Source organism: Salvelinus namaycush, chromosome 3 (genome assembly GCF_016432855.1).
Source record: "Salvelinus namaycush isolate Seneca chromosome 3, SaNama_1.0, whole genome shotgun sequence".
Taxonomy (NCBI): Eukaryota; Metazoa; Chordata; class Actinopteri; order Salmoniformes; family Salmonidae; genus Salvelinus; species Salvelinus namaycush.
This window is the reverse complement of record NC_052309.1, coordinates 46,307,493-46,331,412: the sequence shown is the minus strand read 5'-3', so window position 1 is coordinate 46,331,412 and position 23,920 is coordinate 46,307,493. Positions and strand designations below refer to the sequence as shown.

The 23,920-nt window shown below is 42.0% G+C and overlaps 1 protein-coding gene across 1 annotated transcript in view; it reads right to left on the bottom strand.

The window, feature by feature from the left end:
* Nucleotides 1–23,920, bottom strand: part of LOC120043892 (CXADR-like membrane protein) — a 181,575-nt gene that overhangs the window by 15,848 nt on the left and 141,807 nt on the right. The window contains exon 3 of the mRNA XM_038988495.1: nucleotides 2,697–2,854. Within this exon, the coding sequence (XP_038844423.1) occupies nucleotides 2,697–2,854 (158 nt within the window). The remainder of the gene's footprint in view (nucleotides 1–2,696; nucleotides 2,855–23,920) is intronic.

The following is a 23,920-nucleotide window of genomic DNA, read 5'->3' as shown; positions in this document are numbered from 1 at the left end:
CGTGCCACACGGGACTGCTGTCGGTTGTATTCATTTTGTTATTTTGTTTCATGTTAGTGTTCAGTTTCGATTTAATAAATTATCATGAGCACTACCCACTCTGCGTGTTGGTCCGATCCATGCTCCTCCTTGTCTGAGGAGGAGAACGACTATGACGACCGTTACAGTTCCAAACTTCCTCCATTTAAGAATGATGGAGGCCACTGTGTTCTTGGGACCTTCAATGCTGCAGAAATGATTTGCTACCCTTTCCCAGATCTATGACTCGACACAGTCCTGTCGTCCGGGTTTGGCCGGAGTATGCCGTCATTGTAAATAAGAATTTGTTCTTAAATGACTTGCCTAGTTAAATAAAGGTCAATTTAAAAAAAAATGTTAAACACAAAATAACACAAAATAACAATAACGAGGCTATATACAAGGGGTACAGGTACCGAGTCAATGTGTGGGGGTGTGGGCGTACAGATTAGTCAAGGTAATTTGTACAAACAGGCTGCACTGTTTGACATGACTATAAGTTAGCTGTAGTTGGCTAGCTAGCAAGCAATGTATAAGAACGTTGCCAGCCAGTATAACTGAACGACTGGGTCGCGTGTCTGGCAACCGAACCAATAGAACGAAAGACCAGCCGGCTTGGGTAGCAACCCTAGATTTGCGTCGGGACTATATCTTGTGGAAGGATGAAATAGTATGAATAAATGTATCAAAATATTTTATGTTTGTCATCTCTCTTTTTGCATTCCAAAAAGTTTTACCGCGATTGTATTTTTTTATATTGCGATATGCCTGGCTGAGTCTCTGCTTTTCACTGACAGTCGCAACTCAACAATCATCTATTTGGTATTTGCAGCGCGTGCTGCCCAAAATGCGGGCCTTAACGACAGTAGGCTATGCAATTTAAAACAATCCACAGTGATCTTCTGTGGCCAAATCATGCTTTCTGTTGTAGTAGCCTATTTTGAGCGACTTTATTTATTTCTGTATAGACAGGAGTAAGCTAATAAGGCTATATCATTTTTGGCTATTCAATTTACTTTAGGGAAAGCTTCCCCTAGCCTTATGGACACACATCCTATGCCTTTTAATGTGGCATAAACACAACCAGTCATGATGTTTTCATCACATAACAAAGGCACTCCTGTAGGCTACTTGCGCACATTCGTCCACTCACAAAATAATTTCAGCATCCCAACCCCAACAGTGCACTGTGCACCGCGATTTGATGAATGGAAAGAGACATCTGTTACAAAACACCTACGTGTATTGTAATGACATTCTGCAATTGTCATTAGGCCTACATTTGTAGCCTGAATTGATGCATTCACTGTTGTCCACGCGCGCCTCGGCCACTCATCTCCCCCTTGTCGGTGAGCCGAAAGCCGCTCATCATCTCTCCACAATGACAAAATGTAAATGTTCTACTCAAACCACAAAGCAATTTGGCGCGTATACCACCTGGTTTCCAGTCAATTCGCACATTTTTCATGCGGTTGACACGGAGTAATGTTAAATAATGCTGTAATAGCCTATAGTTTTTTTGGGCATGTTTTATTAATTGTGATAGGCTCACGTTTTACCGGTACGGCGTACCCCCACTATTTTACCGCCTTACTTTTACCCCTCCTGGTACCCTAGTAAATAGAAATACCCATGAACAATCTCTGTCTACCACAGCATTATCTAAGACCCAAAGACAAAACAAAACGTTCCTTCATTAATTGACTATGTAGGAATGTTTATAAATCAACAAATGCAAGGATCAAGACTTCATTTCATAATTTGACCATGTACGGAAATTCAAAAATCAACAAATGCATATGTTTTCCCCCTACAGCACTTAAAGTTTATAACCCCCATTGCAGGTACTACATAACACCATGGATACCCAAGCAGAGCCTGTAAAGTGGGCGAATGAGATTTTATTTCCGCGGATAAACTGCAAGCCTAGTAAACGATCATTCGCCCAAAGGCAAACTGTAGCAGCACTTTTATTAACCTGCAGGGAGAGAGTGGAAGGAGAAAGTAGGCGGACGTATTGGTCTAACGAGCCTGACAGTACCTTGGAGGCTAGATTGACCAGAGGCCAAATGGAAAGAAAACTATGCCCACCTGCCAATTCCCGGTCATAAAAAAGAACTGCAGATGGATTCAGTGAAACCAGAATGACAAAAACAAGACAGCCTGCATGCTGAAAGAGGCAGATCTTCGAAGTTGAGAGAAGTGGAGGAGAGTTTGATTCAGACCTTTGAGGGTCCTCCTAGTCATTGAGAAGAGGGGGTCCCTATAGACTAATATTGGCCTCAATGAACTGGAGATAGTGACGTACTGTATCTTATGTCATGAAGTCATATGTTATGTCATCTTATGTCATGCGGTAGTAATGCCCACTGCTCTAGCGCTTCACGCTCCCTCCTCCCATATACGTCTCTCTTTCTCCATCCTGTACAAAGGAACACACATATATGCTATAATTTCCTCTGGTTCTATGATACATCTCAATAGTATGGAGTTGCTTTCTGTCCTTGTGTCCTCTCCTACTGATCTGAAAACACAGGGTAGGTGACAGCAATATAGATTCCCGAAACCAGGAATGTTCTTTCGCATGTCTAGTTATGGAGGAAAGGACACAAGGGGAGGAAGACACTTTAGTCAATTGAGATGCACCCCAAGTCGTCAGTCAAGTCAGCCACTCTCACCACTCTCTGCTTGGAGCTGGGCTTGAGGAGGAGCCACTCGATGTCCAGCGTGGGGGCGTCGCCTGCCCAGAACTGGTGGTGACAGGGCAGTGTGGCATTGTCCCCGACAACCCTCTTCATCTCTGTCTGGGCACACACCGTCAACACACCCAGCAGAACTGTGTGGGCAGAGAGGAAAATGAGCTTAGTGACACATTACAGACACGTACATACACCACATGACCAAAAGGATGTGGACACCTGCTCGTCAAACATCACATTCCAAAATCATGGGCATTAATATGGAGTTGGTCCCCGCTTTGCTGCTATAACAGCTTCCACTTTTCTGGGAAGGCTTTCTACTATATGTTGGAACATTGCTGCTGGGAATTGCTTCCATTCAGCCACAAGAGCATTAGTGAGGTCGGGCACTAATGTTGGGCGACTAGGCCTGGCTCGCAGTCGGCGTTCCAATTCATCCCAAAGTTGTTTGATGGGGTTGAGGTCAGGGCTCTGTGCAGGTCAGTCAAATTCTCGCTTTGTGCATGGGGGCATTGTCATGCTGAAACAGGAAAGGGCCTTCCCCAAATTGTTACAAAGTTGGAAGCACAGAATTGTCTAGAATGTCATTGTATTCTGTAGCGTTAAGATTTTCCTTCACTGGAACTAAGGGGCCTAGCCAGAAGCAGGAAAAACAGCCCCATACCATTATTCCTCCTCCACCAAACTTTACAGTTGGTACTGTGCATTGGGGTAGGTAGTGTTCTCCTGGCATCCGCCAAAACCAGATTGTGAAGCGTGATCAATCACTCCAGAGAACGCGTTTCCACTAATCCAGAGTCCAACGGCGGCGAGCTTTACACCACTCCAATCGACTGATGGTTTGCACATGGTGATCTTACGTTTGTGTGCGGCTGCTCGGCCATGGAAACCCATTTCATGAAGCTCCCGACAAACAGATATTGTGCTGACGTTGCTTCCAGAGGCAGTTTGGAACTCGGTAGTGAGGGTTGCAACTGAGGACAGATTATTTTTACGCGCTACACGCTTCAGCACTCGGTGGTCCCGTTCTGTGAGCTTGTGTGGCCTACCACTTCGCAGCTAAGCCGTTGTTGCTCCTAGACATTACCACTTCACAATATTAGCACTTACAGTTGACCGGGGCAGCTCTAGCAGGGCAGACATTTGACTAACTTACTTGTTGGACAGGTAGCATCCTATAACGGTGCCACGTTGAAAGTCACTGAGCTCTTCAGCCAATGTTTGTCTCTGGAAATTCATGGTTGTGTACTCGATTTTATACACCTGTTAGCAACGGGTGTGGCTGAAATAGCCGAATCCATTAACTTGAAGGGGTGTCAAAATACTTTTGTATATATAGTGTACATGTACACACACACAGGTGCACAGACACAGACACACACACACACACACACACACACACACACCAGGGTATTGGGGGTAATAATGAGCCCAAAGTAGAATGGACTTCACTACCTCATACACACAGCATGTTGAGAGGTTAGCTTTGTTGTGCTTTGATGCAGGAATCGAACCTGCATAACTCAATAATAACAATAGCACACTGAGCTTAAGCCCAGAAATGAGCTGCGGTGCTACTCACACATGTATTCAGGTCTCAGACAGGTTACTCCTCAAAGAAGGATAATCTCAAACAAGGTTAATCCTCACACAAGCATAGATGGGCGAACCACCTTTGCAAGAAAAGCATATTCCATAATATGTGATCAATGTTCTTTTCACTGCCCTCTCCTTTATGAAATCTATCTCAACCCCACAGTATGTCTCTATCCAACTAAGGTGTACATCTCTCCATTGAAATACATTGTAAACATTTTTGAAGCCTGTTTACAAGGCACTCATTCCAGTGAGAGATTAATGGCCAATGCAACACATCTGGGACCTTGGTCTGGATTAACTGTACAATGCATGGATAGGATGGCATTAAAATGGCATCAGGGGGGATTTACACTGAGATCAGTCTCGTCACAATGGATGGCAGAAAAAAAAACGATGAGGAAAGAACAACAGAAATGTCCCTGAGCGGATGATTTTCTGTTGAGCTTCTGGCTGTATCCCAAATGGCATTCTATTACCAATGTAGTGCACTAGTCACAAGTAGTGCACCATGTAGGGAATAGGGTGTCATTTGGGACGCAGACACTCCCAATTGATTGCAGATAAAGCAAATCACTTCAACTCGGAGACAGGTGAGACCACTAAAAACTGTCTGTCAACAGCCAATTTGTCTCTGTGGCACATTAGGCAATATACGGTATTTGAGATGCTTTAGTGTTGAGAGAATAATTCTATTTTCATTAGGTTCTGTGTGAGAACTTGTTAGAATTATTTATGATTTGTTTGCCATGCCAATAAAGGATTTTGAATTTAGAGCATTAGTCAGTGTAATGTCAGTCACAGACTGATGATGAAAAAAATTACTAATCTATAATGGTGAGAGAGCATGGAGTATTTTCACAAGTTTCGAAACAGCAAGGCTCAGTATGGGGATTAATATTATACATTTCATATTGACGTCACATGAGTGTACAAAACATTAAGACACTTTCCTAATATTGAGTTGCACCCCCCCCCCCCCCCCCACCACAGAACAGCCTAAATTAGTCTGGGCATGGACTCTACAAGGTGTCAAAAGTGTTCCGTGTTGACTCCAATGCTTCCCACAGTCGTGTCAAGTTAGCTGGAGGTCCTCTGGGTGGTGGACCATTTTTTGATTCACACAGGAAACTGTTGAGCGTTAAAAAAAAACAGCAGCGTTGCAAGTCTTGACACAAGCCGGAGTGCCTGGCACCTACTACCATACCCCGTTCAAAGGCACTTATATATTTTGTCTTGCCCATTCACCCTCTGAATGGCACACATACACAAACCAATCACCTGGTCAGTCTGTCATGGAAAGAGCCGGTGTTCTTCATGTTTTGTACAACCATCAACAACCATTTACAGCGCCTGGTCGCGATTTTTGTTGTTGTTGTTGACAAAAGTCCATAATTTCATGCTTGGGTAAATATAATTGCAGTCGTATTGAATAAGATGCTATAAACGCGCAGGCCTAAATGTCTAGCACAGCTCAAACGTTTGCTTTATTGATACACATTCTGGAAACTCATGATTGCTGATTCATGTCTATAAATCCAGCCAGTGTGTACTTATAAATTAAGAGTTTATTTCCAAAACACTATGTCCACAAATGTCTCCCGTTTGTGTGTTTTCATCAGAAAAGATTGCTTATGGGTAATTTCATGTGTGTGTGAAATATTACTGTTCTCAGATTTTTTTATTCATAGATTTGAGATGTGTATGAAAATGTGTTTTTTTTTTGCAAAATGCTACATATCCATTGTTTAGCTGGAATGGAATGTTTGTATCCTATATATTTGACTGTGATATGTGGTTGTCTCTTCTAGCTATCTTAACATGAATGTCGCTCTGGATAACAGCATCTGCTAAATGACTAAAAGGTAAAATGTAAATGTTTTACATATAGATCTGATATTACTGTATTGATGTCACACATGTCTTTGTACATTTCTTTATTAAAAAAAATGTAGTTATTTGTTACATTTGACTGTAAAACCTAGCAGTACTACTTTTTTTTCTCTGAGGTGGAAATATAGCTTTTTGCAAAAAAACATGATTATTTGTCTCACTGAAATGAAACCATCAAGTGATAGATTTAAACAAATATATGTATGTCATTGAACAACCCCATGCCATGATTAGACAGTGAAAAAAGACACCAATTTCCTTAAACAATAAAAGCTAATTTACCAACTTTCTGAAAATGTATATATAGCGTTATGAAATGAAACTCTTAAAATACTCCCACCACTTTTGAATCAAGTCAACAGCTTAGCTTCTCTCGTCTCTCTGACTGGTTCACTATACATTGGTTACACTGGCAAAGTCTCTCTCGCACACACACACACACACACACACACACACACACACACACACACACACACACACACACACACACACACACACACACACACACACACACACACACACACACACACACACACACACACACACACTCTATTTAAAATGATCCACATAATCCACTGATCACCGCTAATGCTATAAATGATTTATACCCACCATGTGTAAAGGATGTCACGCTGCTTGCTTAACGAGTGCCACTGTCTCCTGATTCGGCTCATACTGAGGCTTAAACCCAGGACCTCTGCCTTGTTAGCACACGGGAACGCCCACCTGAAGCATCTTACCAGTCTGCGCCACGCGAAGAGCTAGCTATTCGCTGCCGCAAGTGGGGAAACTTCAGGCAATGGAGAGAGTTCTACACATCCCGATGTGCTACACATTCACCTTGATTGACACAACAGCCAATCAAGCTGTGTGCCGTGACACCGGGAACGCTAAAGCCATATCACCTCTGCATATCGCCCACTCTCACATATCCTCATATACCCACATGGCTGAACAAGTCTAGGGCTTCCATGACACTAGCATAAACGCTAATTAGAGAGCGCTAACCGATTAGCCCAACCCTCTTACCCCCCCATACATGACATGATGGTGGCAATTAAGATACAGTATGTAATTAGAAGGAGCTGGAGAGAGGACAACAGGATAATTTCTAATGATTACTCAATATGGGCCTAATTAGATTAAATTGAGTGCCACTCAGAAGCTCGGGGGGTGACAAGCAGGTGAGAACAGGACCCCTTTGTGAAAGTAATGTCTTTGCTCACAAGCCATTGAAAGAGATGCTAAGTCTAGGCAGGCTAGGGCTCTGTACCCAATAAAGACCGTAGCTAACAGGCTAACTGGCCTCCTGCTTTTAGAAAATGGTGGAAAGTCAATGTCCAATATCCAGTAGAAGTAATTTCTCTAGCCAACCTGGCAACAGCTACTTCCTGAATATAATAACAAGATGGCCGCCGCTAAAAGTGTTGGGTCCCTACTCCCCACTCGTTCCTGGTTTAGCACTGTGTTTCGCATAGCTATTGATCTTTGTGTAGTTAAGAACGTACCGTAAGCTTACTCCACAGATAGGTTTCTTCACAACGTTGTCAAGGAGGGGGGGTCACGTGTGTTTGCAAAGCAGAGGTCCTGAGTTCGAGCCAGGAATGAGCCAAATCGGCGGGAAGTGGTACTCACTAAGCAAGCAACGTGACAGCCGTAACATTTGCACTTGCCGATGCCGTGTTAGGAGTTGGCAGGGGAGGACCTGAGAGCTCAGCAACTCTCTCTCTCTCTCTCTCTATATACATATATATATATATTTATATGCTTAATTGCTTTGTGGAGAAGAGGCCGGTGTTGGCTGTGGTTCATACATAATACTAATGTTTGTGGGTTATGGCAGAAGCAATGCAAACTGATGCCGGTTTTACGTAAACATAGACGTGAGCTCATATTGTTTTTTGGAGCTGTTCTGCGTTAAGCACATCTCTTTCAAGATGTAAATTCATTAATTGTGGCTTCCCTTTCATATGACTGAATACCACGGGTGACGGCTATTGATAGAAAACACATCTCTGGCTGTCATCTCAGAGAGTGAAACACATGGAAGTCAAGCAGAAGGGAAAATTCATGAAATAATTCAGAATAACAGTTATTCAGTTAAGTGGCATGAACAGATTTTTTTTAATGATTAAATGAAATATACTATGACATTACACTCCCTTATAACGGTCTTTAAACATTCTCAGAACGTTTTCTGGCTTGAGTGTCATTCAGATACATGGTCATCAGTGGAAGAAAGAAACATGACAGAGAAGGTTAAAGGATAGGTAGCATAAATGTAACCACATGTAACATATGGATTTGCATTAGTATACACATCAAAAGTCCCAATGCAAAGTTACACTTCACTTTTACATTTTTTGAGTTATTACATAAAAATGATCAGAATTCCGAAGAATGCTGTTGTTACTATCAACACCTAGGCTAGCTTACACTTACATTCAAGGAAACCAAAGTTTAGCCTACTCACAAAGAACATGCCGAAAAGACAAAACAAAAAGGAGAACAGATGAGGTACTGCACGATTAGAGCACGCAAGTTTGATTTTATTTTTCGTGTTGAGCCCACGGCAAGGAGGCACTAGAGCCTGCCATGCAAACGGGTTCCCACTAGATAACACATCCGTGAAGAGCATTAGGATGCTGCATGGCTGCACGTGCCACTTCTGTTCCTTGTTTACATCACACTCCCTCGTGATTGGTGGATTTTATCTCACCACCGCTAACACTTCTGGAATGTAATTACATGCTAGCACGGCTAGTGGCTAACGTTGCAAGCATACGAACTCGGTAGCACAGAGTAGATTCTCCATATGATGTTGAGAAATAGTGCATTGTGGGTAGTTTAGAAGATATCCGGGAAGTAAGTTAATAAATATGTAATAACCCAAAAACATTACTATGTTTGTACTTATAGGTAACCAGATCGTGACTACAACTAAGTTACTATGTCTTTGACCACACTGTGTTCTTACTTATGCTTCCTACCCTTTAAGCAGGTTACAACTTCATAGAAGAGATGCAAAGTGGAAAGATAGACGAGAGAGGATCCAAGAGGAGATTTTAGCTTATGTCATGCAATAAAAGGCAAATTAATTACTTAAAAATCATACAATGTGATTTTCAGGATTTTTGTTTTAGATTCCGTCTCTCACAGTTGAAGTGTACCTATGATAAAATTACAGACCTCTACATGCTTTGTAAGTAGGAAAAACTGCAAAATCGGCAGTGTATCAAATACTTGTTCTCCCCACTGTATATAAAAATCGCCCGATTAATAGGTATTGGCTTTTTTGGTCCTCCAATAATCGGTATCGGTGTTGAAAAATCACAATCGGTCGACCTCTAATCCGTATGGTCTATGATGTTCTGGCCTGGGCTGTTAGTATTGTTTCCCAGTCTGGATGAGGACAGTAAAAAAATTAATATAAAAAATAGGAGTGTGTGTGTGCAGTTTACGTGTGTGTGCACACATGTGTATGGGAGTTTGTGTGTGTTTGTGTGTGTCTGCGATTATTAACAAGCCACTTCACTGAGTGAGAGCTCAAAGCAGAGCATCAGAGAGAGAGAGACAGAGAGAGAGACAGAGATAAAGGAGCTGGTTCCTCTGAAGATGCCCTAAGGGGAGTCGTGCTCCAGTAAATTCCCTCCTCCCCACAGCCTCCTCTCCAGTCTTATTATAGGAGCACATAGGACCCAGTGGGACACATTGAGCCCCGTACCCTTCAAACTGTCCAAAGTCACGCTGCCTGTCTGACTAGCCTGCCCGCACACCCGAGTCAGCACATCGCCCGTGCTCCCATGCTCTGCCACAGAGAAATGCTCAGATCTGAGCAAAGAAAACACAGCGACATCAAAGAGAAAACTAAAAGAGAAAGGGCCTAACTTCCGGCTGTGAGCTCGGATTTAATTATTATTTATGTTCGCCCCATCATTTGGGGTGAAGTATCCTCAGAATGCATCAGTGGGCTCAAAACATGAGGGGTTGAACGTTGACTAACTGACTGATGACTAACTGACTGTGTGAGCTGCACGCTGATACAGTTGAAGTCGGAAGTTTACATAGACCTCAGCCAAATACATTTAAACTCAGTTTTTCACAATTCCTAAAATGTAATCCTAGTAAAAACTCCCCGTTTTAGGTCAGTTAGGATCACCACTTTATTTTAAGAATGTGAAATGTCAGAATAACAGTAGAGAGAATGATTTATTTCAGCTTTCATCACATTCCCAGTGCGTCAGAAGTTTACATACACTCAATTAGTATTTGGTAGTGTCGCATTTAAATTGTTTAACTTGGGTCAAACGTTTCAGGTAGCCTTCCACAAGCTTCCCACAATAAATTGGGTGAATTTTGGCCCATTCCTCCTGACAGAGCTGGCGTAACTGAGTCAGGTCTGTAGGCCTCCTTGCTCGCACACGCTTTTTCAGTTCTGCCCACACATTTTCTATAGGTTTGAGTCAGGGCTTTGTGATGGCCACTCCAATACCTTGACTTTGTTGTCCTTAAGCCATTTTGCCACAACTTTGGAAGTATGCTTGGGGCATTGTCCATTTCGAAGACCCATTTGCGACCAAGCTTAAACTTCCTGACTGATGTCTTGAGAAGTTGCTTCAATATATCCACATAATTTTCCTGCCTCATGATGCCATTTATTTTGTGAAGTGCATCAGCCCCTCCTGCAGCAAAGCACCCCCACAACGTGATGCTGCCACCCCCGCGCTTCACAGTTGGGATGGTGTTCTTCGGCTTGCAAGCTTCCCCTTTTTCCTCCAAACATAACGATGGTCATTATGGCCAACAGTTCTATTCTTATTTCATCAGACCAGAGGACATTTCTCCAAAAAGTACAATCTTTGTCCCCATGCGCAGTTGCAAACCGTAGTCTGGCTTTTTTATGGCGGCTTTGGAGCAGTGGCTTCTTCCTTGCTGGGCGGCCTTTCAGGTTATGTCGATATAGGACTTGTTTTACTGTGGATATAGATACTTTTGTACCTGTTTCCTCCAGCATCTTCACAAGGTCCTTTGCTGTTGTTCTGGGATTGATCTGCACTTTTCGCACCAAAGTACGTTCATCTCTAGGAGACAGAATGCTTCTCCTTCCTGAGCGGTATGACGGCTGCGTGGTTCCATGGTGTTTATACTTGCGTACTATTGTTTGTACAGATGAACGTGGTACCTTCAGGCATTTGGAAATTGCTCCCAAGAATGAACCAGACTTGTGGAGGTCTACAATTATTTTCTGAGGTCTTGGCTGATTTCTTTTGATTTTCCCATGATGTCAAGCTAAGAGGCACTGAATTTGAAGGTAGGCCTTGAAATACATCCACAGGTACACCTCCAATTGACTCAAATGATGTCAATTAGCTTATCAGAAGCTTCTAAAGCCATGACATAATTTATTTTCTGGAATTTTGCATCAAAGCTGGGAGACTGAAAAACAGTTTCTATCTCAAGGCCATCCGAAGGCTAAACAGGAATCACTAACTCAGAGAGGCTGTTGCCTACACAGAGACCCATATCACTGGCCACTTTAATAAATGGATCACTAGTCACTTTAAACAATGGCACTTTAAAAATGTTAACATATCTTACATTACTCATCTCATATCTATATACTGCACCTTATACCATCTATTGCACCATGCCTATGCCACTCGGACATCGCTCATCCATATATTTATATATACATATTCTTATTACATCCTTTTAGATTTGTGTGTATTAGGTACTTGTTGGGGAATTGTTAGATTACTTGTTAGATATTACTGCACTGTCAGAACTAGAAGCACAAGCATTTCGCTACACTCACATCTGCTAACCATGTGTATGTGACCAATAACATTTGATTTGATATGAACTTCAGGCCCATTTTTAACAGTTTTTAGGGGCCATGGGGGAAGTTTGGAGAGTGACGAATAAGAAATGAACAGCTTTAAACATTGAAAGATCAGCGCATAATGTGGCAAAGCACTTTAGCTTGTCACATAAAATTCCAGCATGTCAAGCATGTGACCTTTTTCCTGTCGTTTCCTTTTTTTGCAGACAATCTAAATGTTTGATTGTGCCACCAGCTCTAAGTGAATAGGCCTAAAGGAGAGAGGAGAGGTGGATGCGAGGGGGGTAGCATCTGGATCATTCCCATTTTGTGCTCAACTTCCACAAACACAACACTCATCTGTTGGAGTTTTGTAAAAATTCACATCAAGGCAAGGAGATGTTAAACGAACTGACAGACTAAAGTGACATACAAAACATAACATCCACCATCGTCAGACTTTTAACTTTTTTGTTTGGAGATCATGGCTGTGGTTGCTCCTTCTGTTACCTCATTCATCTACGAGAAGGTCAATTATTGTAAGTGCTCCTGTAATTACTCAGCTGTCTCCATTCCATATACGGTGCTAGCCCTCTACAGAAGTATCTGGCCTGGTGAGTTGAAGTTATCAATATTTCCTGCCTATTAATAACCCCCTAAAATGCCCATAAAAATCTGTCAATTTAAGCTAGAGATATAGTTTTTATTGCACTTCTGCACCTGCGGTGAAAGGTGACAGAGCTAGAGCGATGTTTGTCAGAAAATGAGACATCCCGAAAATCTGTATTTTAACAAAATCATCTATATCATCTGAAACAGTTTGGGCTACATACTAATATGACCCCTTTGTGGAAAGGTGAGACTCTTATGAGTGTTATGCTCTAGGACACCCACAGGCCTCACAAGACTCGTCTGAAGGTCCCCCTTTACTAGGGAAAATTGTTAATGGAAGTATATATGGAGACTGTTTAGTGCCAAAAATAAGGGCTTAAATACAGCAACAAAAAAGTATTCAGACCCATTGACTTTTCCCACATTTTGTTACATTACAGCCTTATTCTAAAATGGATTTAAAAAAAAGAAGCTCTACACACAATACCCCATAATGACAAAGAGAAAACAGTTTTTTAAACATTTTTGCAAAAAACCTTATTTACGTAAGTATGCAGACATTTTACTATGAGATTCGAAATTGAGCTCAGATGCATCCGATTTCTACTGATCATCCTTGAGATGTTTCTACAACTTTATTGGAGTACAGCTTTGGTAAATTCAATTGATTGGACATGATTTGGAAAGGCACACATCTGTCTATATAAGGTCCCACAGTTGACAGTGCATGTCAGAGCAAAAAGCAAGCCATGAGGTCGAAGGAATTATCTGTAGAGCTCCGAGACAGGATTGTGTCGAGGCATAGATCTGGGGAAGGGTACCAAAAAAATTCTGCAGCATTGAAGGTCCCCAAGAACACAATGGCCTTCATCATTCTTAAATTATAAGAAGTTTGGAACCACCAAGACTCGTCCTAGATCTGCCCGCCCGGCCAAACTGAGCAATTGGAGGAGATAGGCCTTGGTCAGGGAGGTGACCAAGAACCCGATGCTCACTCTGATAGAGTTCTAGAGTTCCTCTGTGGAGATGGGAGAACCTTCCAGAAGGACAACCATCTCTGCAGCACTCCACCAATCAGGCCTTCATGGTCGAGTGGTCAGATGGAAGCCACTCTTCAGTAAAAAGCACATGACGGCCCGCTTGGAGGTTGCCAAAAGGCACCTAAAGACTCTCAGACCATGAGAAACAAGATTCTCTTTTCTGATTCAACTAAGATTGCACTCTTTGGCCCTGAATGCCAAGCGCCATGTCTGGAGGAAACCTGGCACCATCTTTACAGTGAAACATGGTGGTGGCAGCATCATGCTGTAGAGATGTTTTTCAGTTGCAGGGACAGGGAGATTAGTCAGGATCGAGGGAAAGACGAACTGAGCAAAGTACAGAGAAATCATTGATGAAAATCTGCTCCAGAGCACAGGATTGGCTTCGGGACAAGTCTCTGAATTACCTTGAGTGGCCCAGCCAGAGCCCAGACTTGAACCCTGAACGAACATCTCTGGAGAGACCTGAAAATAGCTGTGTAGCAACGCCCCACATCCAACCTGACCGAGCTTGAGAGGATCTGCACAGAAGAATTGGAGAAACTCACCAAATACAGATGTGCCAAGCTTGTAGCGTCATACCCAAGAAGACTTGACGCTGTAATCGCTGCCAAAGGTGTTTCAACAAAGTACTGAGTAAAGGGTGTTAGGTAAAAACTCGACGAACACTATGAAAGCTTAAACCAAGTTTATTCTTCCCAGAGGATCAACACAGCTGCATTAGACAAAAACATTTTCACACAAGCACTTATATTTAACCCTTTCTCCTAGGTTGAGTCTTCTCCTACATATCTGAACAAACATTGTATCTTTACAGCTAGGCAGGAAACTAAGTGATACAGGCCATAAACTTCTCTTTCTCCCTTAATGTGACCTGACCTGACCCCGACCCCCTTCATCACTAATCCATGGCTCTCTCCCCACATGCCTGCCACATGTGATCGCTTTCCCTGTACTCAGCACATTCCAAGCTGAATACTTTCCGAAGGCACTGTATCTCTCAGATATAGGACAGACACTTTGGAACACACTTCCTTTAGATTTTTTGGGGGACTATCTGTTGTTCCATGTAGTGAATGTGTTATTCAATGCATTTGTATGGGCTACTAGCAAGGCCAAAAATACTTTTTCATCAAATAATTTCAAAAAAAGATACTTCTTATAATTCTAAATCAAACAGATAAATGATCTTTGGTATGACCTTCTTAAAACAATTCCATTTAGCTTAGTAGACCCCCCCGGCTTAGACAGGGCTTAAACTGTTATTGGTTAAAAATATAAGCGTCTGTCTCAGTGACTGCATGCAGCACTTTGAAGAAGCTATCCCACAATCCTTTGCTTCTACTGCTGACAAGGCCAGGGTTCTGTCATTTCTGGCGAAAACCAAACACTGCATTCCAAAGTAAGAACCTCATACCAACGGTCAAGCATGGTGGTGGTATTGTGATGGTTTGGGGATGCTTTGCTGCCTCAGGACCTGGACGACTTACCATTATTAAATTATGCTCTGTATCAGAGAATTCTACAGGAGAATATCAGGCCATCTGTCCATGAGCTGAAGCGCAGCTGGGTCATGAAGCAAGACAATGATTCAAAACACACAAGCAAGTCTACAGTACATCAGAATGGCTGAAAAGCAACACATTTAAAGTTTTGAAATGGCCTAGTCAAACTTACAGACCTAAACCCGATTGAGATGTTGTGGCAGGACCTGCAATGAGCAGTTCATGCTCGAAAACCATCACGTCGCTGAGTTAAAGCAGTTCTGCATGGAAGAGTGGAACAAAATTCCTCTGCAGCGATGGTAGAGACTGATTAACAACCACAATAAGTGTAAGGTTGCAGTCATTGCGGCTAAAGGTGGCACAACCAGTTATTGAGTGTAAGGTGGCAAATACTTTTCATACAGGGGCATTGGGTGTTATATAACTTTTGTATCACATCTGTGTTATTTGTTCACTCTGGTTCCCTTTATTTAATATTAGGTTTTAGTTAAAGTTCTGATAACTTTCAGTATAAAAAATATGCACAAATAGAGAAAATCAAAAAGGGGGAAAATACTTTTTCACGGCACTGTACATTGAGGTCTCTCAGGACCATTTGTAGTCTGGTTGTGGTGTATTAAAGAGCTACTGCCTTTAACCTTTTCATGCTTGAGTTCCAAATATCTTTAACGGTCGCCCCAGCGCGAGACTTTTTATGCGCTTGATGTCAGAATGCGCTCATTGTTCCAAAATGGGATTGTTACGCAACAGGACAGTTAGCCTGCCCTCAAACCAAGACACACGCTGCCTGCTAATTATCTATAGGCTGTATTTCAACTTGTCAATTAGAAACTATTTTCTAACAAGTTTTATTTTCTAACAACACTTTGAACTGAGGTGTGTTCCCCCCTCCTCATTAATTCACATAGAAGTAGCCCATTTCACTGTTGCAGACAATTTATGTTTGATGCTTTACTGAACTGGACAAACTTCTCTCTTTGATGAACATCCAAGCACCTCCCCAGTGTTGATCAAGTATGCAGACATCTGTGCAGTCTAGCACAAACCTTTCCCTCCGGTACATTTTCTGGCTGGCGCTCACATTGCCTTCATTGTTGTTTTTCTTACAAATATTAACTTTGGACATGTGTGCGTTCCAATCAAAGGTAGTGCCTTGTTTTCTGTATATCGTTGTTGTCGTTTCAAATGTAGCATACCGTATGTATGTATGTATGTATGTATGTATGTATGTATGTATGTATAGAGCACAATGTATTTACTGTTTTATTCATATGTTTTCAGGTTCTGATGACAAATCATGCATTCTGATTCTTGCATAGATTGTAAACGACACACTTTTTTGAAGGTTGTACTGTTTTTGATGAGCTAATGCTAAGCTATTTGCCAGCTATGTGTGGCGCCATGTTTGTTGACATTATCCAATGCATTATGGGTGTCATGTAAACGTCTGTCAGACCAAAGATGTTATAACAAAATGAGGTGAGGGATGTTTCACTCATCTTTCGAGTAAACTTCCGGAAGTGAATGAAGGGAAGTGAATGATGGTAGACGACACACCCCCATGCATACCAAACAGACCAAACTCCTCTTCTTATCTTTGGTTGACCAGAAAAAACAAACATACTGCACTCTAAGTGCAGTTACACTGCAAAATTACTGCGGTAAAAAAAACTGTTATTTAGAATGCAGTATTTGCAGCATACTGCAGTTATGCTACACTCTAACTGCAGTTATACTGCAGTGTACTGCACTCTGACTGCAATCTTTTTTCATAGGGGTAATTTCTATTAGCTAATTCATATTATGGTTTCTGTCAGCTGAGAATTAGGTCAATCTTTCCTCAGTTAGCTCAATCTTTCCTCAGTTAGCGCTAGGACTAATGTAGCCTACATTTCCCGGTTTGGATGATGGTGTTATGCTGTCGCCACTTCTGTGAATGTCTGAACATTGCATCCAAAAATAAACTGGCCACATTCAGGACATAACATTGTAAGGACTGTTTGTGCAAAATGTTTCTGTTAAAAAAACTGTGTTACCAGCTCAAACACCGACTATTGCGTCAATCGAAACTGTCCGTTCTAAATAAGCGTTCTAATCACACCAGTTTGAGCGCAGGGGACCACTGTAGAATGATCACACCTGTGTGTTGGTACACATCAAAGGGTTAAAAAGCAACAGATCCCTTTGAAAACGGCCTATGTAGCATCGATTTGAGTCAGAAACAGTTATTCTAGCGTCAAAATTGAATACAAAGTATAAATAAGATCATTTTTGTCATAAAGTCAGTCTTGTCTAAAACAGAGTTTGGAACATCTGTGCATCCCAACGGGTAAATGAAGGTTGAGTTTTGAACTGACATTGTCCATTTGCCCAGTAAAATAGAGGGAACAGCTGTAGTAATTGCTCTCTATCCAAAAGCATAAACACTGAGACAGACCCGCCCAGCACCACCGACTTAGTTTACACAACACTTTACGCGTTGAGGAATACTGCACCAAACACCTTAGTTAGATGTACATTCTTGGTGTTCTTGTCATGTTTTAGCCCTCTTAGCAAATCGTGTTCCAGCCAATGAGCTTTAGCCCCAAGGCCATTTGAGTGACAGCTAGCAAGATGCACATACAGCAGAGCGAGAGAGAGCAATGACATGGTGCACATATCGGCACAATTTTCGGGGCTCTTGAGCGCTACTTTTGGCTCACAAGCTCTACTTTCAGAACTACCGGCTAAAAAGTATACAAAGGTACCGGAGAATCTCTTTATTGTCCAGGTGTTAACATCAGGCCGCTCATAGGATAGCTCACTCCCAGCACGCACGCACACACACCACAAACACACACATACACAAACACACACGCAACACATCCCCCAACACACACACTAACTCGAGGAAAAGCTAGAGAGAAAATCTGTTGAAATAAAGCTGCATAATTAGGCCTGACAAGCGGCAACCTTGAAATCCATCTTCAAAGATATCTGAGATGTGATCCTTGATATGATGGAGTGAAGCTAAGCCTCCCGCTGGTCTCCCACAAAAGTAAAAAATCTTCTTATCCAATTAGATTATGGTAATTAGAGCCCTCCTAAACATCACCGGCGGGACGTTACGCCAACACCTGATTACTGAGTCCATGTCCCAAATGGCACCCTATTCCCTATATATATGCAATTCCATTTGACCAAGACCCATTTGGGACTCAGACTCTATCTTATCTCTCGCTTGCATCTGTGGGGATTCTACCTGAAATTGGGGGGGGATTTAAACCCAAGTCTTGGAGAGTGACCAAATTTTAACTCTCCTGATGAAAGTTACATTTTATATCAACAACATAGCTCAGGCTGTAGGAAGCGCTCTCATCCATTTATATGCAGATAATACAGTCTTATACTCAGCTGGCCCCTCCCCGGATTTTGTTGTAAACGCTCTACAACAAAGCTTTCTTAGTGTCCCACAAGCTTTCTTTGCCCTTAACCGTGTTCTGAACACCTCCAAAACAAAGGTCATTTGGTTTGGTAAGAAGAATGCCCCTCTCCCCACCAGTGTGATTACTACCTCTGAGGGTTTAGAGCATAAGGTAGTCACCTCATACAAGTCCTTTGGAGTATGGCTATATTTGTATTTTTAATCCCAGGCCCCCGTCCCTGCAGGAGGCCTTTTTCCTTTTGGTAGCCCATCATTGTAAATAAAAATTTGTTCTTAACTGACTTGCCTAGTTAAATAAAGGTTAAATAAAATAAATAAAAATAAAGTTAGCTACTTGTCTGAGTATTTTCTCTGGCCTTTTGTGGATGCAGGCCTTTCGCGGAATGCTGAAACTCCGATAAATTGGTTCATTCGCTTCAAAAGAAAGATTCCACTGTCAATATCTTCCCTACACAGAGGCAGAGGGGTTGGTGGACTTGGACCAGGTTTCACAGCTTTGCGAATGGATGCGGCCCTGCTTTGTGTGTGTTGAAACACCATTTACATTTACATTTACACCACTTACTGGTCTCTGTTGTGTAGGGCCCAGTGTTAAAAGCCGTCACCAAATGTCAAGCTGCCTGCGACTGAAGATAAAACCTTGCAGCTGCACAGAGCTCCTCAAAGGGACACCCACTACAGTACATATATACACCATGAGCCTCCCACAACAACTGGCCAGATAATTGACGGAGAGAGAGAAAAGCACCCACGCAAGCAAACGTACCCACCCACGCACACACAAACACATACGCACAAACACAGTAAGTGAACATTGCCTACAAAAAACTAGACAGTAGCCCCTAATGGCCTCCCAATGAGAAAGAATCCTCTATTTCCATCATTATTCTCAGTCTAAATAATGATACACTCTGCCATAAATTGTCTCTCTCTTCTTTCATAGCATCAACTTAATCCTGGGGATGTGATATGAAAAGCTCTGCTGTTGTCTTTAGTTTGATATGAAAAGGAAATATTCATCATAGACATGTGTGGACATTTCTCCGTGACAGCCTCAATGGTGCTACCCATGCTATCTCCATTCCGGTTGGACATGACTCCAACAGGGTCACCAGGAGGGATCAGCCATAGAGCTCTGCTACCTGACCTGAGGCCGGCGGGCCCCGACATTATACATCGGGTTAGGGCCAGGCAGGGCCTGTTTTTTCATCAATAATTAGGGTGCAGGCAGGGATTGGGTGTCACTAAATTGATCACTACCATTTTGATGCTGCGCCATTTGCTCGTGCTTTGCTGCGTAGTACAGTCATATCTGACTAAGATCATAACATGGTGTCAGAAGTCATTTAACCTCGTCAAATATAAGACAGGACATATTATTTCACCCCAAAAAATTATGTTCCTTGAGTTTTGTCGCAGTTAATGGTGACGAAAAGTAGCTAACAGCTAACTGCTCTCTCATGTCTCTTCAGTGAGTAGAGCAGCCCAAGCAGAGACGTTGCTATGGTTACTCAGAGACTCAGATCCGCCATGAGCAGAGCGCATGCAGAGCGAGCTGTACGCAGGGAGCAAAGTGACAGACAGACAGAGAGGAGCAGCTAATGGATTTACTAACGGAGGAAGTTATTTCGGGTTTCGGGCGGGGCCTTAAATTTGTCAAAGGCAATCGGGCGGGCACGGGTAGGGCTCGGGATTAAAATGAATGCTGATGGATATTTTTCTCTCCTGTAAATGGAGAGACGGGGGGGAGGAGGGGGCATTCTGAGGAGTATTTTTCTCCGCTCATACAGGAGCAATAAAGACCTAGTTCATAAATGTTGCGATTTTTTTGTTGTAATTATTATTATTCTTTTGTTTATTTCAATACATCAGGGGGTTACCCACAGCAGCCCTACTTTCTGCGGCTATGCAACCGGAGCCTAATCGTAGCCTGCCGGCCAGTGATTGGTCTGTGACAGCACGTGGTCCTTTGTGACGACAAATGTAGTAGTCAGAATGGATAACTATTTAATGAAATATCTCGATTTGTAGCAAACTTTAAAATAATTCACCATGGGGAACGAACTTGATCATAATAAACCAATTTTAAAGCCCAAAACGGCCGTCTAAAATGTTTTTGTTAGGCCGTTCTGGTGATTGCAATCTACATAGGCTTTCTAGGGCAGACCAGGGCTTTTGGCAATGTGAGGTTGCTACACAGTAGGAGACCAGCAGAGCTTGTCACTTTACGCTCCAGACTGGAAACTGGGGGCCTGGTTTTCCATTACAGGGGCCTGAAACTCATTCACATCACTGTGATCCAAAACCACACCCATCATTATCATATTTCCCAGTATGTAGATATTTAAATCGTTTTTAAAATAATATCTATGTTTGTGCATGTACATCGATGGATTAATGAATCTTACGCTATGCAAATATAAATAACATACATTATTACAGCCATAACTGAAATGGTTGTTCAAGTTTAGAGGCTTTGGGTATTCTCATATCTTAGTCTTCCCAACCCTGGCAGTCATTGTGATTGCAGGTTGCGGGTGATAAAAAAATCAAAATGTCGGATATTCCCACTCTGGTTGGATTCCAATTGGAATTATGCATCACTTTGCAAGCCTGCACAATGTGACTTGCAGGCCTGATGTGGACTGTAAACTGTGAGTTTCAGGCCACTGTATTACACTCTTATAAAAAATGGTTTAGGTTGGCCAAAGAGCTCAATATTCATAGCATCTGACCAAAGCACCAGTTCAAATCTAAGTGCGAATGCCATTTAGCAAACTCCAAGGCATTTACATATGTTGGATGACATGAAAATAAAGCTCTTTGGCTACACACACCAGTGGTGGTTTTGGCTTTGGAATAAGAATGCATGAGCAGAAAAGGATCCCAAACCTACTGTAAAATATGGTGGTGGATCTTTGATGTTATGGGGCTATTTTGCTTCCATTGGTCCTGGAGCCCTTGTTAAGGTCGATGGCATGAACTTTACCCAGTACTAGGACATTTTAGCCAAAAACATGGTTGCCTTTGCCAGGAGGCTGAAACTTGGCCACAAGTGGATTTTACACAAGACAATAACCCCAAGCAAACATCAAAATCCACAAAGAAAATGTTAATTGGCAACAAAATGAACATTTTGCAATGGCCATCTCAGTCTCCGGACTTGAAACTCATTGAAAACATGTGGTTTGAATTGAAGAAGGGCAGTCCATAAGCGCAGACGAAGAATATCAAGGATCTGGAAGGATTCTATAGGGAGAAATGGTCTAAGATCCCTCCAAATGTGTTGTCAAACTCATAAAACATTATAGAAAAAGGCTCAGTGCCGTTATCCTCACAAGGTAATGTATTGAAAGGTATTGAAAACAATCATTTTTGTCAATAATTTTGACCCCTACCTTTTTGAGAAAAAAAACGATTTCTTGTTAAACAAAATCTCTTTCTCAGAGCAGTTGTATTTCTATAAAATAATATAATTTCAATTTTTTCAATTTTTTATCAAGGGTGTCAATCATTTCGTACCCCACTGTACATGTCTTTCTGTGCTTTAGGATCACAAAGATGTCAGATGTTTCACAAGCTCTGTGTCAAATGCATTGTACATCAGTTAAGTATGCACAGGGCCTTAGACTATTTGCTGTAAAAGTAAGATTAGGGAAAACATTGTCACTAATTTACTGTAATACCACTTTCATATCTATTTTGCTTATTAAGCGTCCTCCTCCTTGAAAACTATTCAGCGATAAAGTGAGGGGGAGCTCACTTTTATAAATAAGCACTTTGAGGTTTCCAGAGGTATGACACAGCACTCAACTCATCCATTGTAACTATGAGTTATCGCAACTGTTAAATCATGCGATCCCCAATTCTTACAATAAAGGAGAATTCCAGCCTATACCACCCATCAGTCCTTTAGCGTCACCCGTGAGCTTGACATCAACTGGCACATTTACTGTCTTTTTATATATGACCCTATCACTAACAGTAGCAGCCACTTTAAGGATGCACTGCTGCTGCTGAAACAGATCATTGATCTTTTTAGATCAATACTTAATACACTTTTGGTGCTGCCAAGTCCTTTTTGCTGCACTTTGCAACTTTCATGCCCATTAGCTGGAAAATATAGCTGACTGGTGTTGTGCAAGTATGTGTGTGTGTGTGTTTGCGCATGTGTGTGAATAATGTGCATAAGCATTGTGTGTTTGGGGGGGATGCATGCATGCTTGTGTGTGCGTCTGTGTGTGCGTTCCATTCAAAAGTTTGGGATCATTTAGAAATGTCCTTGTTTTTGAAAGAAAAGCTAATTTTTTGTCCATTAAAATAACATAAAATTGATCAGAAATACAGTGTAGACATTGTTAATGTTGTAAATGACTATTGTAGCTGGAAAGAGCAGATATTTAATGGAATTATTTATCTACATAGGCGTACAGAGGCCCATTATCGGGAACCATCACTCCTGTGTTCGAATGGCACGTTGTGTTAGCTAATCCAAGTTTATAATCTTGAAAGGCTAATTGATCATTAGAAAACCCTTTTGCAATTATGTTAGCCCAGCTGAAAACTGCTGTCCTGATTAAAGAAGCAATAAAACTGGCCTTCTTTAGACTAGTTGAGTATCTGGAGCATCAGCATTTGTGGGTTCGATTACTGGCTCAAAATGGCCAGAAACAAAGGACTTTCTTCTGAAACTCATCAGTCTATTCTTGTTCTGAGAAATGAAGGCTATTCCATGCGAGAAATTGCCAAGAAACTGAAGATCTCGTACAATGCTGTATACTACTCTCTTCACAGAACAGCGCAAACTGGCTCTAACCAGAATAGAAAGAGGAGTGGGAGGCCCCGGAGCACAACTGAGCAAGAGGACAAGTACATTAGAGTGTCTAGTTTGAGAAACAGATGCCTCACAAGTCCTCAACTGGTAGCTTCATTAAATAGTACCCGCAAAACACCAGTCTCAACGTCAACAGTGAAGAGGCGACACTGGGATGCTGGCCTTCTAGGCATCTGTTTCTCAAACTAGACACTCTAATGTACTTGTCCTCTTGCTCAGTTGTGCACCGGGGCCTCCCACTCCTCTTTCTATTCTGGTTAGAGACAGTTTGCTCTGTTCTGTGAAGGGAGTAGTACACAGCGTTGTACGAGATCTTCAGTTTCTTGGCAATTTCTCTTTCAAAAACAAGGAAATTTCTAAGTGACCCCAAACTTTTGAACGGTAGTGTATGTCTGTGAATTTTATGTGTAAGAGGAATTCCAAAAAGGCATCTTTGTCTTCCATAGACCAATTCTCTGTCCCAGTTGGTTTGGCTGAT